Below are 19464 nucleotides of genomic sequence, written 5' to 3'. Positions count from 1 at the left end.
TAGCAAAGAGAAGACTAAAATGGTTTCAGCTGCTTTCATGAAGAAGTGCTAGGAAGCAGAACTGTAAAAGAACAATGCACTTTGGCCAGTCACAAGACACTACATTCACAAGCTATAGAAATGAGAAATACATCCGTAACTAAGCCTGATCCTTGGTAATATGTCACTCACTTCTCTCTATAAGATTTCCTTTTAGCAGTTCAGGATCATCAGAGAAGAAAGAGAATTTAGCATCACTTCCACTTCAGTGCAAGAATCCTCCCAGCCCTCCTTTTCCACGGACCCTCCTTCTGAAGTGCTATTTGCTGTGCAATGACCCAGACATTTCTTTCCTTTCTGTGGAAGTGGCAGCAGGGATGTGACACATGATAATGAGGACACTGCAATGTATTTTGATACTGCCAAATGAATTCAAGTCACAGAATGGCCTGAAACTAAAGCTTATGTGAACTCATAGTCAGGAGCTGACCACAGCTCGGAATACAAACTGGGTGAATTTTCTAGCCCAAAACTTCCTAAGTCAGAACTGCTCTGGTGTGTATTTACAAAGCTCCTTGGGGATGGAATGTGCTATATAAATGCCACATAACAACCTAACAAATATTTCAAATACATAAAACCAGGCAACTTTATTTCATAAGCCAGCAAATACAGCATGCTGGAAATGTCAGTGAACAGTGTGGACTTCTTAGCGTTGTTATGGCAGGTGAGATGCTCAACTGACAGCCCTGCTGACTGAAATCCTCTGTCTATCCACGTGATCTGTCAATATTGCCAACCTGAAGACACTAAGGGAGCTGCCCGTGTGGTAGCAGCCGGTATAGACACACTGGTAACACTCAGGCCAAGGCTGTTTGTAGTGTTCATACTGCTTGCCATGCTGACAACCGAGGAGGTGGTGCTAGTGGCTGAGGTTGAAGCAGTTGAAAAGGTTGTTGAGGGCTGGAGCGAAGTTGTGTTCTCAATACTAGTGTGCTAGAAAAGGAGACAAAAAGAATGAGGATCACAGAGCAAATAAACCACAGTGGAAGATGCTGGGAGAAAGGGAAAAATAAAAGAAAACAACAACAAAAACTTCTAAAGTAACAGCAGCACATGCAAAAGATATGCATTACCTATGTACCAAGCAAGCAACTAAGTTGCATGCTTATGATGCTTTTGTGATTTAAAGAAAATTATTGTATGAGAGCTAAACTCAAATTGCCATACCATCACAAAATTATAATACAGTAACTCAAACATAACATATATCATTCCATCACCTGCATTTTGTCAGCTAACCTTTCCAGTGCAGACTGCTAACAGTCCACATTTTGGAGACATTTCAGATTGCCACTTTAAAGTTTGGTTTTTGGTTTTTTTTTGTAATAAACTAGTTATAAGCATTTTTTTTTAATTTTAATTTCACCCACACCCCCCCCAACCTGGCACAACAATTTACCTCAGTTATGTGATTGACAAGTCTCTGTCATAGCTATTCCTGATCTAGTACAAATACAAGTGGTAATCACTTTTCCTCCACTAGAGGGCTGACAGTCCTTCTTCCCTGAAGTAAGGCTCTTCTTTTGGTTCTTGGGGTACTGAGACACATCCAACTTTAAGAGATGGTCCTAATTATGAGATAAACTGACTATTTGCCAAGCACTTGTTTGAATACTAACAGGACTTACCACATGTGATGTGCCTGAAGACAACACGGAGGCAGGAGAGAGGCTGGTCTGATGACTGGAAAGGGAGCTGGAAGGAAATTGTAAAGAATTTATAAAATTAATTTTCCCTTTTCAACAAATCCAGTAGGGCATTGGTTAAAAAATTAAAATTCTAGGTGTTTGTTAGTTAGGTGTTCTAGAGTAGTTAATGAAAAATGACATGTAAGAGTGTGTATACATACACACACATACAAATGCACGTGTCTGTATGAATACAGGCACCTCTACAGGCACTTTTTCCTTTAATTAGTATCCTACTACCTTTTATTGAAAAAAATCAAGTACAGAGTCATTATTATTAACAAGAAAGATCTAGAACACAATTAGTTTGTACTTTTCAATTAACTACATCTTTAGAAAAACGGTAGTTGCTTCAGGAATCAAATAGCAATGACTCCATGACACATGAAGTCCAAAACCAAAACAATTCACACAAGCAGAATCCTGGTTTCTCATTCTTTCTCTGATGCTGCTTACCCTGGGGGACAGGTTTAGACTGAGTGCTTTGGTTTGACTCACTGTGTTGTTTCTCACATTTTGAGTTGCACAACATTAACTCAACCAATTACAGCTGCAGGGTACTTGCCCCATACTTCATCCAGAGACCTTCAAATGTCTCCCTGAAAGGTGACTGAAACTGGCATGTGAACATTTAAACTGATGAGCTATACCTTGTATTCGAGGTCAAAAATGTAACCTACCATATATAGTATGCAATAAACTGAACCAACATAGAACAAAGATAACCAAAATGAAGATATGAAACGTGTATAGACTGGTGCTCAAAAAACCTCCTAGTTACTAAATAAGAAGCAGGCGAGATCCTAACAACAAAATCCGTTTAGTGCTGTCAATGGAAATAGCCACAAGAAAACACAGTTTTCATATCAAAGCTGACAGCTTCATTAGATAACTTAATTTAAGGGCAAACACTTCTGGTAGCTCTTCAAGGTGTGGGCCCAGAATAAACTTTCACAGTTTCATAAATTAACTTTCAAAACTGTCGCCCTTCTGCAGGAATTGGAACAACATCACTTCAGGCAGCAAGGGTAAAGTAAGAGTTTTATACCACTCCCTCACCCACTCTTTCCAGCTCTTTTGATAAGTCTTATTTCACCATCTGACCTATGGCAGAGACACAGATCACAGCCATCAGCTCTACCAAGTCAGACACATTTTGGATTTCAGGCACCCTGAGGATAGCTGAAAATTTGTATCTGTCCAACAGCATCGATCTCCAGCTGAAATTTCCATCCATTTATACAGCTTTTCAACAAATCATTGTGGGGAAATGTGAACAATGTAAAGGGAATAGCTCTTGTTTGATATATTTACTATTTTATTCAACAAAAAAAAACTAGAGTGTTAAAAAAAAAACAACTATGTCCTAGCTGTGAAACAGGAAAAAACCTCCCTGATATTCCCAAATCATTTCCCATATATTTCTTGTATTAACAAATATAGTACAAAGGTAAGTATCAAAAATGTAACTCAATCAATACAGCTTCAGGATTGTCACCTTGATGCCTTTTTTGGGCTTCCCTAAAACCAGAGGCCAGACAAAATTAAGAGAATAAAAAGTTATTATATTTATTGAAGGGCCTTCAGGTACATTAAGAGCGGATGAAGCCTCCCGAGGGGCTACACCCAGACACGGATTACCAGTCTTGAGTTCTCACACTTCTGTAAGTTTGGTCCATTTGCAAATTGGCAGTTCATCTTTCAATTACAGCTTCAGGTAATGCAGTCATTTACCCCATCTTTGCTCCCTACCACCTCACTTTTCTTATACTTTCCAGACAGTAAAGTGTCCTTGAGTCCCTGACCTAGAGAGGAATTGCTTTGTCTAACCAAAATGTGAAGACAGTAGCTAATACTCTATATGGAGTTTAGAGTTATACACTAAAGAATTGCAGGATACAAATAAATGAAAAATATAAAAGCTAAAATCCTAATGCATCAACCTAATTGAGGATGTAACAGGCATTCAGAAAAACAGAGAGACAGTGCAAATGAGCTGCATTATGCTAGATGCACTTCCAAGAGCATCAAACTGATATTTTGAAATATCTTAGAAAAGGAAAACACATGCAGTTTCCCTGTGAAATTATTTCTGGGTTTCAATTTTAAGAAATACAAATGAAACTAATTATTTTAATTTTGCCATGTAGTAAACTGTTAAAGAATAGTTTCAAACATATAACACTGAGCAAAAACAGCAGGCACAAAGTAGGAAAAATAAACTGGGGGAATCAATTCAGCTGATTTAGCCAGCGTGATTGAAGCAAGCCTCTTGAAACACAAAGTTGTATATGTATCATGAAAGTTTGAGGGCAGCACCTGCTCTGCCATTAGAAGGCAGCCCAGACCTGCCTTCTGTTCTCCTCTGAATCTCTCTCCTAATACTGGTTCATAGAAGAAAAGGGATTCCTGGTGCCTGCCAGCCCCATATGGAACCACCCTTACACCTGTCCTATCCTCAAAACTGACCCCCTCCGTTTACCATAACTCTACTGTACCTGCTCAGCTGGGAGAGTGAGCTGCTGGCCAGATCACTGGACTGAGGCAAGCTGGGCAACGCTGCCATGTGCTGCGATGCTGAAGGCAGAAGTGAAGCCGTGGTAGACACCACACTGGGCAGAGAACCAGATGAAGGTAGCGAGGGAGAAGGCTCTGTCTTAGGTGCTACAACTGATGAAATAGCTGCAACAAGTAAAAAAGAGGCATTCAAATTAAAATTCCAGCATACTTGACATCCCAGCCCAGATGCCAGGAACACAGTAGCATTCTCCCCTTGGTCTGCAAAAATCTGACCATTAAGAACTGGTAACCGCATCAAGCAATTTGGCTATGAAGGAAAATTCAAACACAACTGAACTACTTTTTTTTCCCTTTAAGCTCTCTACTTATAATAAATTTACAATTATCACTGCTACCCATGTAGTAAACAACTGTCTTCTGCACTTCACCTGCCACTATCTGTATTACTAACTTACACACAAAAGTAATTCTAAAATTCCTTGCTTTTGGTTCAGCAAATACAAGTAATTTCTGGCTTTTCAAGGCACTGTACAAATCTAGTCTCACCTACAGCTCTGCTTCTTCATTCAGACCTACACAGCACTGCTGGGGATGGAGACTGAGATTGCTGGAGTACAGGTGTAGATAACTTATCACTTTGGTATATTCAGTCAAAAGAGTACTGCAGTAGAATGAAAAAAGCTACAATGAAAGGCCAGAATTGAGCACAGCATTAAGCATTTTTTATGGCTAAGGAGCTGTCAAATATTGGCTCACTTTACTTAGATAATAAAAAGTGTAAGGTTTTATCTTAAAGCTTTTAGGCTACACAGATAAAAACTTGTTTATAGGATCACTATACTGTAATGAAATGCATAAAAATTCTATTGCCCAACGTGATTCCCAGCTGTTTCACTTATTTCTGCTCCTACAAAAAATAGCAAAGAATTAGAGACACTCAGTCACCAATAAAACTTGGTAAAGAGTTGAGCCCTACCTTCTGCTAGGCTATGTTCCCACACCACACCAGGAACCACTACCCAGTGATCATCACTACCTTGTAATGTATGTGAAGACACTTTTAGATTGGTCATCAAACAAAAATCAAATACATACTTGGAAGGTATGTATTACAGTTTGTTCACTTTATTGGATTTCCTAGCTAAATGCCCAAAGTCAAGTTGTTGGGTTGCAATGGAAACAGGAATTAAAAGGTCCTGGCCTTGGTAATAAGTATGGCCTCTAAGAGAAAGAAATCCAAGTGACAGACATGGTTATGAAGGGAGCAACTATATCACCTAATAACTCCTGGTAAAACTCTTATAAAAAAGGAGTAAATAACATTTAAAACTCCCAATATATTAAGAGCAGGATTCCCTCAACACAAGGGACAGAATCACCATCTTAAGATCCCCTACAAGATGCCTGAATACAATGTGCAAGACAAAGAAAACCAGGAGACAAGTAGGATGGTCAGGAGAAAAATGCATCAGTCGTACTTTGAATTAAGAATTTAGGAAGCTCGAGGCCTGGATATTAAAGAAGAACAGCAAACAAGAGAGATGAACAACTAAGAACATTATAGCACATATAGAAAGGTACTTATAAGAGTTAAGACAAATTCAAAATCATTTGGATGCATAAAATAGACTCCATGGAAGAAGGAAACAGAAATGCTCTCAAAGAAGAACTGGCAAAGGAACAGAGACTAGTAAAGCCATTACAGAATACAAAAGTATTAGGAATACTCAGATCTTTGTTTTCTGTAGAAAAAAGGACAGGTTCTGTAGTGAATTTAATAAATTGTTTATTAACTCTGTACACAACATTAGAAAAGTTCTTTTGTTGCATAGCTGTCTTCGTATACTTGCAGCGTATACAGTCCAGCTCCTTTTAATTCAGCCTGGCACAAACAAAACACTGTCCCACTAATGGCCAACCAGAAGAGATGTTTAAGAGGAGATTAGACCTAAAATTGAGGTGTTGGAATTCCACAAGATTTTAATTCACACTGCTGTCCTTGAAAACTTCTATGGAGCAGCACAAAGATCAGAAGAGTGAATACTATACTTTAATTAACTCCAACCAGAGAGCTGCAGGCCTGGTACAGGTCCATGCTACATTAGAAACAGGCCAAGATGAAGAAGCTAACAGTTATACCACAGTCAATACTGAAGTATTGTTTGCAAGGTTTTAAGAAACTCACAAGAGGGAATGTGTTTCTCACCTTGATTCCCACAGACTTCTAACAGGCCAGAAATAGAATTATACCTAGTGAGGTGCACTCAAAGAAATTGACTTCATTTCACCACAGACAAATGCTATTTGCAGCTTCCCAACTCAGAACTAGAAGAACTGCTAAAAAATTTCATTTTTATTTCTAATTTTGAATTTTTTATTTTATATTAAATGATTTCTGAAATGTAAATTAAAAAAAAAAAGCCAACAGTAAAGCAGCTTCCCTAATTCTTAGGTTTGTAGATTTAATAGACCTGCCTTCATATTTCAATTGTAGTCAAGAAGCAAGCAGCATTTTATGCAAGCACAAATAAAGTCACAAATGGGTCAACCATAAATTAGTCATGGAGAACAATATAAAACCTTAAACCCAATGTCACTGATACGCTTGTGTGCACAACAAGCAGCAAGGAACGAACAGAAAGTCCTGAGTTCAACCAAGCTTTGAAAACTTACTGTCAAGTGTTGCCTGTGTCCTAACACCACTGTGCCCATTCTGTAAACAAAGAAGAAATGAATTAACAAATCGTCTTAGAGGTATATCAAATGCTCAGACTGAATCACACACTGAACATGCTTCATGCAAAATTCTATATACATACTAAGTTGAACAACAAGGCAGGAAATTAAATTTTTACTGCCTTTAAAAAAACTACATCATAAAGTTGTCTCAAGTGCAAGGTGTTCTCAACATAGAGAAACCCATACACTGCCCATAATATACCCATCAGCAGCAAACCTTCCCATGTACTGTATATAACATAAACTTCAGGCTCACACCAATATGAAAGAAGGAATTGCATTAACATATAGGAAATGGTTGTGCTTTTGATCTAATGTAACTCACAATTTTAACTATCCAAGTTACACAGAGACGCCAATTTTTTTCCATTGAAAGATAAGACTTGAGAAGCACCAGTTGTTTTTTGGATAACGCTGGAGTACAGAAGTGGATAGTCTATGCTTGATCCTCACCAGTACATACGAGCTAGTGCAGAAGACAAGCGTGACTGAGCCAACACATAACAAAGGCCAGAAGTAAATAAACTTACAAACTCTCACAAGTTCCTAAACATTCAATAAATTCAGTTCTTTTAAAACAAACCTACATTCCATATACAAAGACAGCAGGTGTCTGAATCTCCCAAGAGATTCTTTGTCCTATATTAGACCTCTCCTTACGCTTATTAAAATAACACATGAAACTGATTCCCACTGGTGTTTAAATACAACAGAAAAGTAATACTGAAGGGGCCAAGAAAAAATTTTGATCCATTTGCAAGGTGCCATGTAAATTTAGTAAATAAAATACATTTGTAGAGAAATTCTCTAGTTATTAGTTGTGGCAAAATACCGTAACTAATATTAACATACAGAGAGAGTTCCTTAGCTTTAGGGAAGAAAACTCAAGTAGAATTTTAAGTGTTACTAAAAAAAAGGTCAAAAGACAATTTAAGATGACAACACCCACAAAATCAGATGCTCTTATATCCCAAATACAGTATTACCAAAAATGACTACACACCAAGAAAAGCAAAATCAAGCCCTCTTAGGATGGGCTTGGAAATCAAAAAATACCACCTGGCTTGGTTACAGCATTAATGTATCAGGAGAATACAAACCTAACACAGGTAACTGTATTCCCCCTTTTCTAGGCCCTGTTTCTGTAATGAACTCACCGTAACTGCCACAGGGGTTGGTTCAGACGGAGCCATGGAGCTTTGGTACGCTATCCTGCTATGCACAGAAGTCTGGTCATAGGAGGAAGTTGTTATTGGGCTAGTGCTCTGGGATGAGCAGGTCAGACTGGAAGAGCTGATGGCAGAGGTTGTGTAGGTGGAGTCCTGTACTGTATTGGATATTGGCAAAGAGGTATTCAAAGGATCACTGGAAAAAAAGAAAAAAAGAATTATTTATCATCTTGGTAATTATTTCAAATACTTTCATGAAAATGTCAGCTTCTATATAGCTATCTAGAACTACCTTAAACACTCAGAAACATTTACACTATGTATATTAGAAAATCAAAGAAGGTAAAAAAAAATTATAATATTGCTTTGGTTGTCACTGCTTCAAAACGTCAGCTGCACTAAGCACCATTCACCTTCCTCGTTCCAACTCAAACAAGACAAGAATTTACACAAAAGCACTTTTCAGTCATGTTATTTCTACCTTTTCCAAGGATAAATTAATGATCATAATCTTTCTTTTTTTAAACAAGCAGAATTGATAAAGTCTGGTATATGAGGAATAACAATAGGATACTTTTTACAATAGAATTCTAATATTACAAAATAAATTATGCAAAGACCTAAAAAAATCTTTAAAACATGCAGGAATGTTTAATTGTCCAATTATCATGTATAAAACTACAAGTTATGTGGAAGTTCATTTTTATTAATATTTCTGAATTAACTTCAGGAAGCTTTTTAGTGATACCCATTTTTCAATAACTAAGGAATTACAACTGGTTTATTGGTACACTGGCACTTATCATTGGCTGCCGTAGCATTTCAGTAAGAGCTTCTGCATATAGAAAGCCTAGCTTCTTTTCTCATTTTTTTCATCCTGTAGGAGCATCAGATCTGTAACTTGGTGCTAATCTACTAACATACATATATAGTACAAAGATCAGTTCTGCTGGGTGAAATGGAGAAAAACACAGGTAGTGAGGAACAAATCCCCAAAACACTTGAAAATCAGGGCAATTTAACATGAGAAAAAAATTCTACAAAGGATAGCTTATTAAAAGGTTATTTATATTCATGTCATCTCCAGCTTCACATCTACCCATCCAGTCAGATTTTGATTATCATTAAAGTAGAAAATTATCATTTAAGATACAGTCCACAGAAAACAAGTCATCATATTTTCTCCTTTCATTACATTTTAACCCTGTCATGATGTTTTTGGCACAAACTTGACCCCCACAAGAACACCTGAGAATGCAGGAGGGCAACTCACACATACTTTACAGATTTTGAATATAAGCTATTGTTGGTCGCCTGGTTGGTATTCTCACTGCTTGAAGTTGATCCAAACTCTGGGAGTGTAGGCTCTGATCCAAACTCAAGAGCTCCAAACTGAACATTTAACCCTGTCATGTCTGCTGATCCAGGCATCTCCACAGCAGAGGCAGGAATCTTAAAGGAAGAAAAGAAGCCATAATGCTTTTGCATGCATCTGCAACTTGTAACTAACTGATTCTGATCTAATCTGGAGCTGAAGGAGTAAACCATACTATTCCACAACAAGAAAGTAGCATCTTTGTACATCCCTCCCCCCTCCACCAATATTCATATTGTGGCTACTAAGTCAATCTAAAAATCACTCAGCAACTGCTATTTTCCATACAGAGCAAGCAGCTACCTTCTTGCAAAAGATATCACCACAATATTTTGGACCCAGTAACTATCCAGCTTAGTGCATCCTGCTTTATAGATAAGAATATACCCAGATCTTTGCTCTCCTTCTCCCTAGCAATTTATATAAAACATTTACCGAATCAAATCACAGAATCATTAGGTTGAACAAGAACATTAAGATCAAGTCCAACTATTAAAGCCAGCACTACCAAACCATGTTTCTAAGCACCATGTCTTCACATCTTTCAAACAGTTCCAGGGATGGTAACTCTCTCACTTACCTGGGCAGCCTGGTCCAGTGATTGACAACCCCCTCAGTAATGACATTTTTTCTAATATCCAATTTAAACCTTCCGTAGTGCAACTTGAGGCTGTTTCCTCTTGTCACTTGTTACCTGGGAGAAGAGACCAATCTCCACCTGGCTACACCCTCATTTCTGGAGTGTGATCAAGTTTCAGCTGACCCTCCTTTTCTCCAGATTGAGCCCCTGCAGCTCCCTCAGACATATGCTCCAGACCATCCCCAGCTCTGTTCCCTTCTCTGGACACACTCCAGCCCCTCAATATCTTTCTTGTATGAGGGACCCAGAACTGGACGCAGGATCTGAGGTGCAGCCTCACCAGTGCCTAGTACAGAGGGACAAGTCACTGCCCTGGTCCTGCTGGCTATGCCACTGCTGACACAAGTTTTTGTGGTTTTTAAGTTTACTAATGACAAGCTATCAGTCAATTACCCACCTTGGATGCTGGGGTTATCCTCCTTTTTGGTGGTTTTATCTGTTTCTGCTGGGTTTGATGAACAGTCACTGCCTGGTTATCCACAGAAATAGTGGGGAGCTGTAATATTTTGCTAACAGCTGTAGAAGTGTCTACTGGTGATGGCTCTCGGAGTTTTACCTGGGAGGAGGATGACTCCAGCCCAGGAGGAGGAACAGGAACCACCTGCATTTGTTGCTGCCTCTGTGTCAGCTGGCTCAGAACTGGAGATGGCTCAGGCTGGGATTTAAAGTCTGGCCAGTGTTGGAAAAAAGGAAATTCAAAATTAAAGCATTAATAAAGCGTTCTACTCTTTATGCAAGAATTTGGGTGATGCTTAATAGTTATGATTCTATAGCATATGCAAATCTTTTCAGACATCACAGGGGTTTCACATGGATCATTAACACTAATAAAGACAACAGTTGATACATCTACTTTAAATAAACAGCTGTGGCCAAGCATTACTTAGTTTTTTTCCAAAAATGTGTAAACAAACCTATCTACACAGTTACAATATAATCCCACACATGCTCTCAAAAAATGTTACAGATTATTTTAATCAAACACTTCGAGTTTCACTGTAATTAACTGTGCTGATATAATGTGATTAATTCCAAAGGGTAAAGAGTTGTTGCAATTTAGAGGTATTATGAATTAGGATTCTGTTCCCCTGCAGAGAAGAAGAGCAAAAAAAAAAAATAGGAAGTTTTCTACCATCTCATAATAACTGAGAACCAAAGACATGCTGGACATGAACAGGTTTTTTCCCCAGTCTTCCCTTTTATAGTTTCTGGAGGCTGAAAGCCTTGAGGGTGACCTAAAGCACTGGTCAACCACCACAGAGACCTCCAGCATTTCCAGTGTGAAGGAGTTTTTATTTAGTTGGTGAAGTTCATTAGAAAGCATTAAAATGTGCATATCTTTTTTTTTTTTAGAATTTCTGCATGTCAAAGATAATAATTACTACTAATGGCTGCTTATCTACATATAAACATACACACACATGAGAGACACAAGAGCTATCTTCCTCACAGTGAGGATACTGCTAGGAACAACACTACAGAAAATAAGTTTCTGTCATTCTCACTGTTGATACTAATTTTACTCAGATGAAAAATTCATACAATTATAAATATACAAAACAAGTAACCCGAATCTTTCACAGCACACTACGGAAAGAACACTGAAGTGTGATGCACATTATGAAGAAATTATATAGTACTCATTCAAAATTAATGTAATGATTAGAAGAGAGAATTTGGGAAAAAACAAAATACAAGTACACAACTTTACATTCAGCTCAAAGAAGCATAGGTAGAATGAAAAAAAGTTTTTTCCACTTAAACAGTCACCAACAAAATTCCATGTAAATATTCAAGCACAATAAATCAAAGATGTCACTACCTGGAGGCTCAATTACTTCAAAAATATAATGACATTTAGGGATAGACTTAAGCTTAACACAACTTAGTTTAGTATATACTTGTAATGTTTATTACCAGCAAATAAGCATAACACAAAATGTTGCAAGTATTGCAACATTTACTAGGATTAAATTTTGTAATTACTAGGATTAAATGTCTTTGAAAAATAAAATTATTGTATTACTAGGTTTAATTTTTTTTTAAAGTCTTTAAGTAAAGTAATTTCAAACTATCATTGGCATTAAGGAATCTTACTGGCTAATAAAAAGAGAGAGAGAAGAACCTGTGTCAAAGCACTTACCAAACTGACTGAGGACTGAGGACTGAGTACTAGGTGGTTTTAGATCCCAGGATGACACAACTGTGCTAGTGGTGGCAGAACTGCTATTGGTTTGTTGAGAGGTAAACTGACCCAGTCCTGGGGATTTCAATTGGTCCAAGATTTGAGAACCAGTAGAGTTTGCCAGTTTAGAAGATCTGAGCTCTCCAAAGCCAGAACAAAGAACTGCCGACTACCAAAAGACAAAGAAGAAAAGGGGAAGGAGTGGAGTTAATATTTTAACTAATAATTGAACACAATCATAGGGTCAATGCCTACAGCTGCTATCTGGTAGCAACTAAAATCTTTTCAGACCTACATTACTAACAAATGTAAAACTTCCACCACTGCAATCACAATAATACTAACTTACTTGAACCTAAGCATCTCAAAATATCATAGATTTACTAATAGTTGGACCAACTTTTAGAGAATAAACACCTCACCTCACATCCTCAAAACTGACTCAGAAATCGTCATGCTTCCACAAGAAGCAGTTGAATATGTGCTTGGAAATAACACATCCATTTTCTAGCCTAGAACTCTTAACTATAAACAAATTATTTTATCCTACATCAGCAAGCAATGAGCACATCTGCTCCTTAATCAAAAATTAATATAACTACTTCATGTAAATGCAGAAATAACCAATCAGCAAAATTTAAAAAGTAATATCTTTTTTTTTTTTTTGGGGGGGTGGGGGGGCTGAAAGGAAAGAATTATATTATTAATTTTCATTTTCATCAAATACCAAACACCTGATGAAATGACAAGCACTGGAAAAGTTGCTTAACCTGAAATATTTACTAACATTTAGAAAACAAAATATTCAGAAAGCATAAGATAGTATTACCAGACTTTGAGGAGAGTAAGAGTTTACAGCACTGGAGCTGCCTGTTCCTGATGCCATCTGGGTGCTGTGCTGAGAATTTGTAAATACTAAGGCTTGGCCAAAGGTTTGCTGCTGGGGAGACTCAAATGAGTTGCCTTCTGTCTCTTGGGTAGATGTCACCGGCTTTTGAAGCAGTGTTACCAAGTCTATGCTGCAAGACAAAGTGAAACTTGGCTGGAATGAACACAGTAATTAAACTTCAGTGACACTGAGGAAAGAAGTAGCAATACTAAAGCTGCCATCCCAGCAACAGAATTATTACTAATTAGAAGTTTTTCAAATGTTTTTTGTCTACCATAAAGGAGAGAGAGAAGGGAGCTTTTTACTAGTAACTAACAAACAAAAAAATCCCACCCAATTTGAGTGGATGAACTAAAACATTTTCTAACATAATCTGAGGGACATCCACCGGAAGAACAGAACAAAAACCACATGAATATACTACCTTTAAGAAAGGAAGAAATATAAATTATACACCACGTGACACCATGCTTCATGCAAATCACATCCATATTATATGGAAAATTTTGCTGCAGTACAGCAGAATCAGGACATTTGGAACCATTAGCCTATCTAGTTTTCAGGTCTCATGCTATTCAACTACCAAAGCCTTCATCACTGTACTTCAATGTGCTCTCCAGGAACATGAAGCTAATGGAAACAGCTGATTCTACAACATGACTAGCAAGGCATGTGAAGACAAAGGCAAGCAAAGGAAAGCAGCAACTGGCCTATTTTCGGTTCTTGATCTTAACCCTCTATCATCAGTAAAGGCTTGTAACTGTGATGTTCACCAGGGAACTCATCTTTTTGTCAATGCAAGCTTTCATTTACACATCTGCAAAAGCACTACATTCTGAACATTTTCTGCTTCTACAAAGACAAGCTTTCCCATTTTCTGGACACTAAAGCTAGAGCTTCCTTTTCAATAGCAAAAAAATTTTTTCTTCCTGCCTGTAAGCAGTCCTGATGCAGAAGATGTTATGCTCACACATTTGATAAGTTTGTCTCCACTTTCACAGTCAAAAATATGTAACTCAGGAACTCACTGAAACAACAATTTGCAAGCAGGGCTTTTTCAATTTTTAGATGAGTTTGACTAACCTCTAACAGAGTGTTTATTCAATATTTTATGTGTGCAAGCTAACACTGCTTAATCAAGGAGAAGGTTTTTAAAGTATAGGGAAAACACTGAAGAAGAGCTTACCTTTGCCCAGGTGTCACATGATTTTCAGCAGGAACAGAAGATGCAGTGAAGACTTTTGTTTCAGAAAGCTGAAAAAGAGATGGGGGAAGAATTTCATATGCTCACATTTTCCTCCTGCAACCTCTGCAGAAATTCCATTTTGGTCATGCACTTTCAAGAAAAAAGTAAAGTCAAACGACCATTACAAACAGCTACTCTGAAGCTCCGCTTAAAAAGACAAAAAACACATAGTGAAACTTCAGTAAAATCTTCTCCACAGAATCAAGTACCTATGTAATTAGAGGGCTGGGTTAGGAAATTTGACCTACTGACAACACGCATCAGCATAGAACTGTAAACCAATGTAACTACACCAGCTCGGGAAACAGTTTAACTTAAATACACCAGTAGAAAGTAATTAATGTGACAGCCATTCTACCATCCACATGCAGATAATTTTTGACACTACAGAGCAACTCTAACAAATCTTATTGCACAAGGGTAACACATTGCACTGTTCGCACTCATTCCATGTATCCTTGCATCTGACATTTCAGCTCCCACCACCAGCAATGCAGGTAAGTACAGCTAAGTTCAGTGAACCAGCATTCACGCTTCCTTTTTGGCGGGTCTGTTAGGAGAGGCAATAACGTCTTTAAGTGAGTGCTCCAAGAGCACGAGCTGGGAAACTGTAATAAAATGAGAGCCATGCTCACACTCATGTAACAAGTCAGACTACCCAGAGAGGAAAGCTGTTTTCACCATGCTGTACAATACAGAGATACTCACACAGGCACCTGGGGAAGGGGAACTGGTTAGGACTTTGGGGGAAAAGAGTGGGTTGTTTTTTGCCATGTGGTTGGATTTTTTACTACTTTTTATCGTTTAAAAAGTAGTAGTTGAACAGCTACAACTTCCTAGGGCTAATTTGTTTCTATTGACAGGAGTACTTGCAAACCAGAATAGATCTTAAGCCAGTACACGTTAGGTTTTGCAAGACAAAGCTAGGCATGTACAATGTTTGTATTTTCACCAAATCACCCCTAATTCCTTTAGTAGCCTTGTCTTTGACTGAAGAATAACTGACCTATTCAAAGAACACCTTTAGAATGTGCCACTTGATACAGCTCTTCTAAGAACGAAGCATTTTTAACTGCATACATTTCTAGCAGTTTAAAGGACATCACGGACATGAGCAGATTTCACTTGCCATCCCACAGGCAGCTCTACTGAGAGCATGTGTATTCCTGAACATGGACATCTGATAGAGGTCTCCTATGAAACATAGTTGATTTAACAAGGGCACAGAAGGGCTGACTGGGAGCAAATCACCACTTAGAGGCAGAGCAGAGATATCTCACATACTCTCCCAGCACCCTCTTGCAAGGAGCACCTGAGACCATGAAGAAATCAGTCCTAACACAGTTCCTCCCTTCCCTTCCCTTGCTGCCAACACAATACACTTTAATCCCTCATTTCTGGATCACTTGTCCTGAGATGAATGCTGACAGTCCACAACTCTGTGTACTGACCAAAACAAAGAAAGAACATTCCACTTAAGAACATTTCAGTTAAAAAGGCTGTTCCTTTTATTGTTCACCACTTTCCCCACAATGTGTTTTATTTTAGAGCAATGAGTACTGTACTTTCTGGGGTATTATGATACTCCTGCCTTACATGGCATAAGAAGGTCAGCTAATGGCACAAGCAGCACTCTATGGTCTGTAATCCCTTGGTTAAATATTAAATTCTTTGTAATGCAAACAGTTTCTTACACTCACATAAGTAAGGAAAAGACTAACCACAGACAAACACCAACGAACCCCAAAAATTCAGCAAATTAAGGAGACTGAGGATGTTTGCGACAATGCAAATGCATGCCTGATGTGTGAGAGAACAAATGCTCTTATAGATGAACCAGCATGCAAACAGAAGTCTCCAGCTACCAGCTCAGTTACATTGAGATTTACACTACAACCTGTGGCAAACTCACTGCCAAAAGGTCCAATCAAGCACTTAATTCAGTACTCTGCAGAGATTACGGCATTCGTCAAAACACATAATTTGTGCTGTGGCAGCTGAAAAGTTTTATCACCAGATATATTTAGTATTTCTCAGAAGTAGTATTTTCAGCTCCCAACCAAGCCATTATGCTTGCTGCACACTACACTCACAAATCTTTCACTGAGGCTCTGGCATTTTCCCAGAACTGAACGAATGGTTGTGAGCCATTTGTCGGTGTTGGCCTCACAGGGGTATGTCCTCCATCTGCAGTGAGATACCCATGCTTTCCAGCTCCTGTTCCTATGATAAAATCATTCTCCAATCACCAAACAGACAATGCACTTGACAACTAGCTATCAGCTCCTAAAGGAGTACAGGAATGGTGAGGAGAGGAGGAAAATATACTCCAGCATCCTCATAGAAACTCAACATCAACAAAGCAGAAATTTTAAAAAAGCTAATTACTGTTTTGGTATGATGTAGTGAAGGTAAAGAAATTAAAACAACTTCTCATGCTCCTTCCTGGTAAAGAAACCACTTCTAACAAAACAGATTCTTTTTTGTTTTCCTTTCCTTTTTTTAAAATAAGTGTTGCTGTGGTTTCAAATAAAAACAGAAAATGTTTGCCACTACCTGCTTTCCAGCAATTTGTATTTATTCTATTTCTTTCCTTTGGAATAGTTGCTGTAGTTAAACTTTACTTTCCTTTAAGAGCAAAATCCAGAGCCACCTAAAGTACCTCAATATTTGCCTAGTCCTTCATTGTTAATGCCCTGAATATCCCTTTAACAAAACACAACCTCCTATTTTCACTGCAAGCAGTTTTCATTCTATTTAACAGCACCTTGACAACCCATTATACTTGCTAAATACTTACTGCAAAAGATAGGATAGACAGGACTATTAGGTCACAAAGACCTAATTCTTCTTGGGTCAAACAATATTAAATTTCATTTACTTGTTCGTAACTTGTATCTGACTAGAGAACACTGCATATAAACAGAAATATTCTTTAGAAAAACACCTGGTCTTTCCTGTAGACAGTAAATATATCAGCTTCCTTGGTTCTTTTAATCAATAGTTATGTCACTAGAACTGTTTGTTACACACTTAAATGCCTAATACAAACTCAAACTAGATTAAAACCAGAATCCATCATATGCTTCTAAAGTAACCCTTCCAGATTCCCTAAACTAAAATCTCCCTTCTCAAGGATCTTTGATCAGACATTTTCAGCTATTATACACAATTTTTCATCTGTAGAAGTAATGAGAAATTTGATTTGGTACTTAAGAATAAAGTTCAGGAGCATCAACATACAGAAACATAACTCAAGAATGACTATGAGATGGGGAAGAGTGCCAACAGGCAAAAATACTACAATAGGAGCTTTTTTAATACAGCATCAGCTCATGCTGAGCTGTTCTTTTTTCATCATCCACTACAATTCTGGAAACTTTTGAGTTGCTGCTTTCCAGATACTAGGCCCTTGCTCTGAAGGTGTATCTTTATTCCTATAAAGCAAATGGATACATGGCTATATTAAAATATTTTTCATTGGAACAATTCAAATCTTGTAGAGGTCCAAATCTCACCGCATGACTGGCTTACTTTCAAATGCTGTTCTGATAGACTTTGTATTTTACAAACATTTTATTAAGCAATTACTTTAGTTTTACCTCCCAATCATTGATCAAGGCACTAGATGGCATCTGGCCCCAGACTGGGAGGACTAATAGCCTTCTTACAAAAGCCCACATTCAGCAAGGGTCCTTCAGTAACAAATTTGCCAAAATTTGCAAGGTAGATTTCAATACACTAAAATGTTTTGTTATAGAATGCAATTTACTTTTAGAACAAAAGATTTACCATATTTTTTCCCTTTTTTTTTTTTGGTGCATATTTTGGGCTAATGTATCTGCATCTTGACATTTCATTCAATCTTTCTGAATAATAGCAGACAAATAACTTTGTCCTAGGTTATAGGGATTTTTCCAGGATCCCAAATGAATAAAAATTAACAATGGGCTAGAGATTTCAAAATTTATTTGCAAATTATTCTTCTCTAGTTAAATTAAATTCTATCCGCAGTCAGCATTGCTCAACAACCCCCCTTATGACAAATGCTGTATTGTACCAGAATCGAACGGGGGTGAGAATAGCCCACAGATTTCCACCATTCTTATCCTTTAGTCCACCTCTAGCACACACTGAGGAAACTAAAGACAGTTTTAAAATATGTCAGCTTTTGATGACATTAACTAATACAGAAAACCTAGCAATTTCAGGATTTCTTTCAATTCTCTCAAAAGATTAACTAATACAGAAAACCTAAGAATTGAAGGATTTCTTTCAATTCTTTCAAAAGATACATCCCTATCATTAGGTAAGGATGGAGTTTCCATATCAGTTATATGAAACATTCACACATTTCCAGGACAAACACTGACATTCCACCTTGCAGGAGGAGGCAAAAGGGATGACTTATCCTCACTCTACTGAAAATAAACTTGAAATAATGGGTACTTCAAATATTTAGTTTTTGAAACAATACAAACTCTGAAGAGAATAAATAATCAATTGGTATATCCAGCCAGTTGCACTTACATCTTCATTCCAGTCTTCTGCTGTCCATTCTTCTATTGAGTTCTTCCATGCTCCTATTATAATAGGGGAAAGAAAGAAAACAGGTACAAGCTAAAGGCACAACACAGTATTTCAATACTTCGGCTTTACAAGCAATCCTGTTTCCATTATCAGTGGAACACAAAGCAAGGACATGAAGGTTGGAAACATATTTGGAAACATGGTTAGAATAGAAGCTCTAGGAAACTGGTCTGCAGAATTAAAATTTTGGGAGGGAAACACCACCACTCCTCCCACCCTGCCCCTGATTTCAGGAATTTCTTAGTCACTATGGTACAGGACTCAATTTGCATGAACACACATTTGCATCCAGTGACTAATCCCAAACATTGGAAGAACTTCCTCCTCTGGGTCCAGTGGCAGTCACAGGTTACTCAACCCTCTCACAGGATCCTCTAGTTT

The 19464-nt window shown here is 37.8% G+C and overlaps 1 protein-coding gene across 17 annotated transcripts in view; it reads right to left on the bottom strand.

Annotated features, from left to right (window-relative positions):
• The window catches only part of UBAP2 (ubiquitin associated protein 2), a 418367-nt gene that overhangs the window by 37259 nt on the left and 361644 nt on the right, over positions 1 to 19464 (bottom strand). For 12 of the 17 annotated variants that reach the window (XM_050987429.1, XM_050987419.1, XM_050987427.1 and 9 more), the window contains 11 exons: positions 19024 to 19076; positions 14434 to 14501; positions 13188 to 13377; positions 12317 to 12527; positions 10571 to 10842; positions 9432 to 9610; positions 8147 to 8354; positions 6924 to 6963; positions 4229 to 4412; positions 1671 to 1737; positions 780 to 975 (listed from right to left, as the gene is read on the bottom strand). In XM_050987429.1, coding sequence (XP_050843386.1) covers positions 780 to 975; positions 1671 to 1737; positions 4229 to 4412; positions 6924 to 6963; positions 8147 to 8354; positions 9432 to 9610; positions 10571 to 10842; positions 12317 to 12527; positions 13188 to 13377; positions 14434 to 14501; positions 19024 to 19076 — 1668 coding nt within the window. The remainder of the gene's footprint in view (positions 1 to 779; positions 976 to 1670; positions 1738 to 4228; positions 4413 to 6923; positions 6964 to 8146; positions 8355 to 9431; positions 9611 to 10570; positions 10843 to 12316; positions 12528 to 13187; positions 13378 to 14433; positions 14502 to 19023; positions 19077 to 19464) is intronic. The other 5 variants (XM_050987428.1, XM_050987420.1, XM_050987421.1 and 2 more) reach the window with 1 other exon arrangement.

The sequence above is a fragment of the Serinus canaria genome, chromosome Z, assembly GCF_022539315.1.
Source record: "Serinus canaria isolate serCan28SL12 chromosome Z, serCan2020, whole genome shotgun sequence".
NCBI classification, from domain to species: domain Eukaryota; kingdom Metazoa; phylum Chordata; class Aves; order Passeriformes; family Fringillidae; genus Serinus; species Serinus canaria.
The sequence above is the reverse complement of the archived record's forward strand: the minus strand, read 5'-3'. Positions and strand labels throughout refer to the sequence as shown.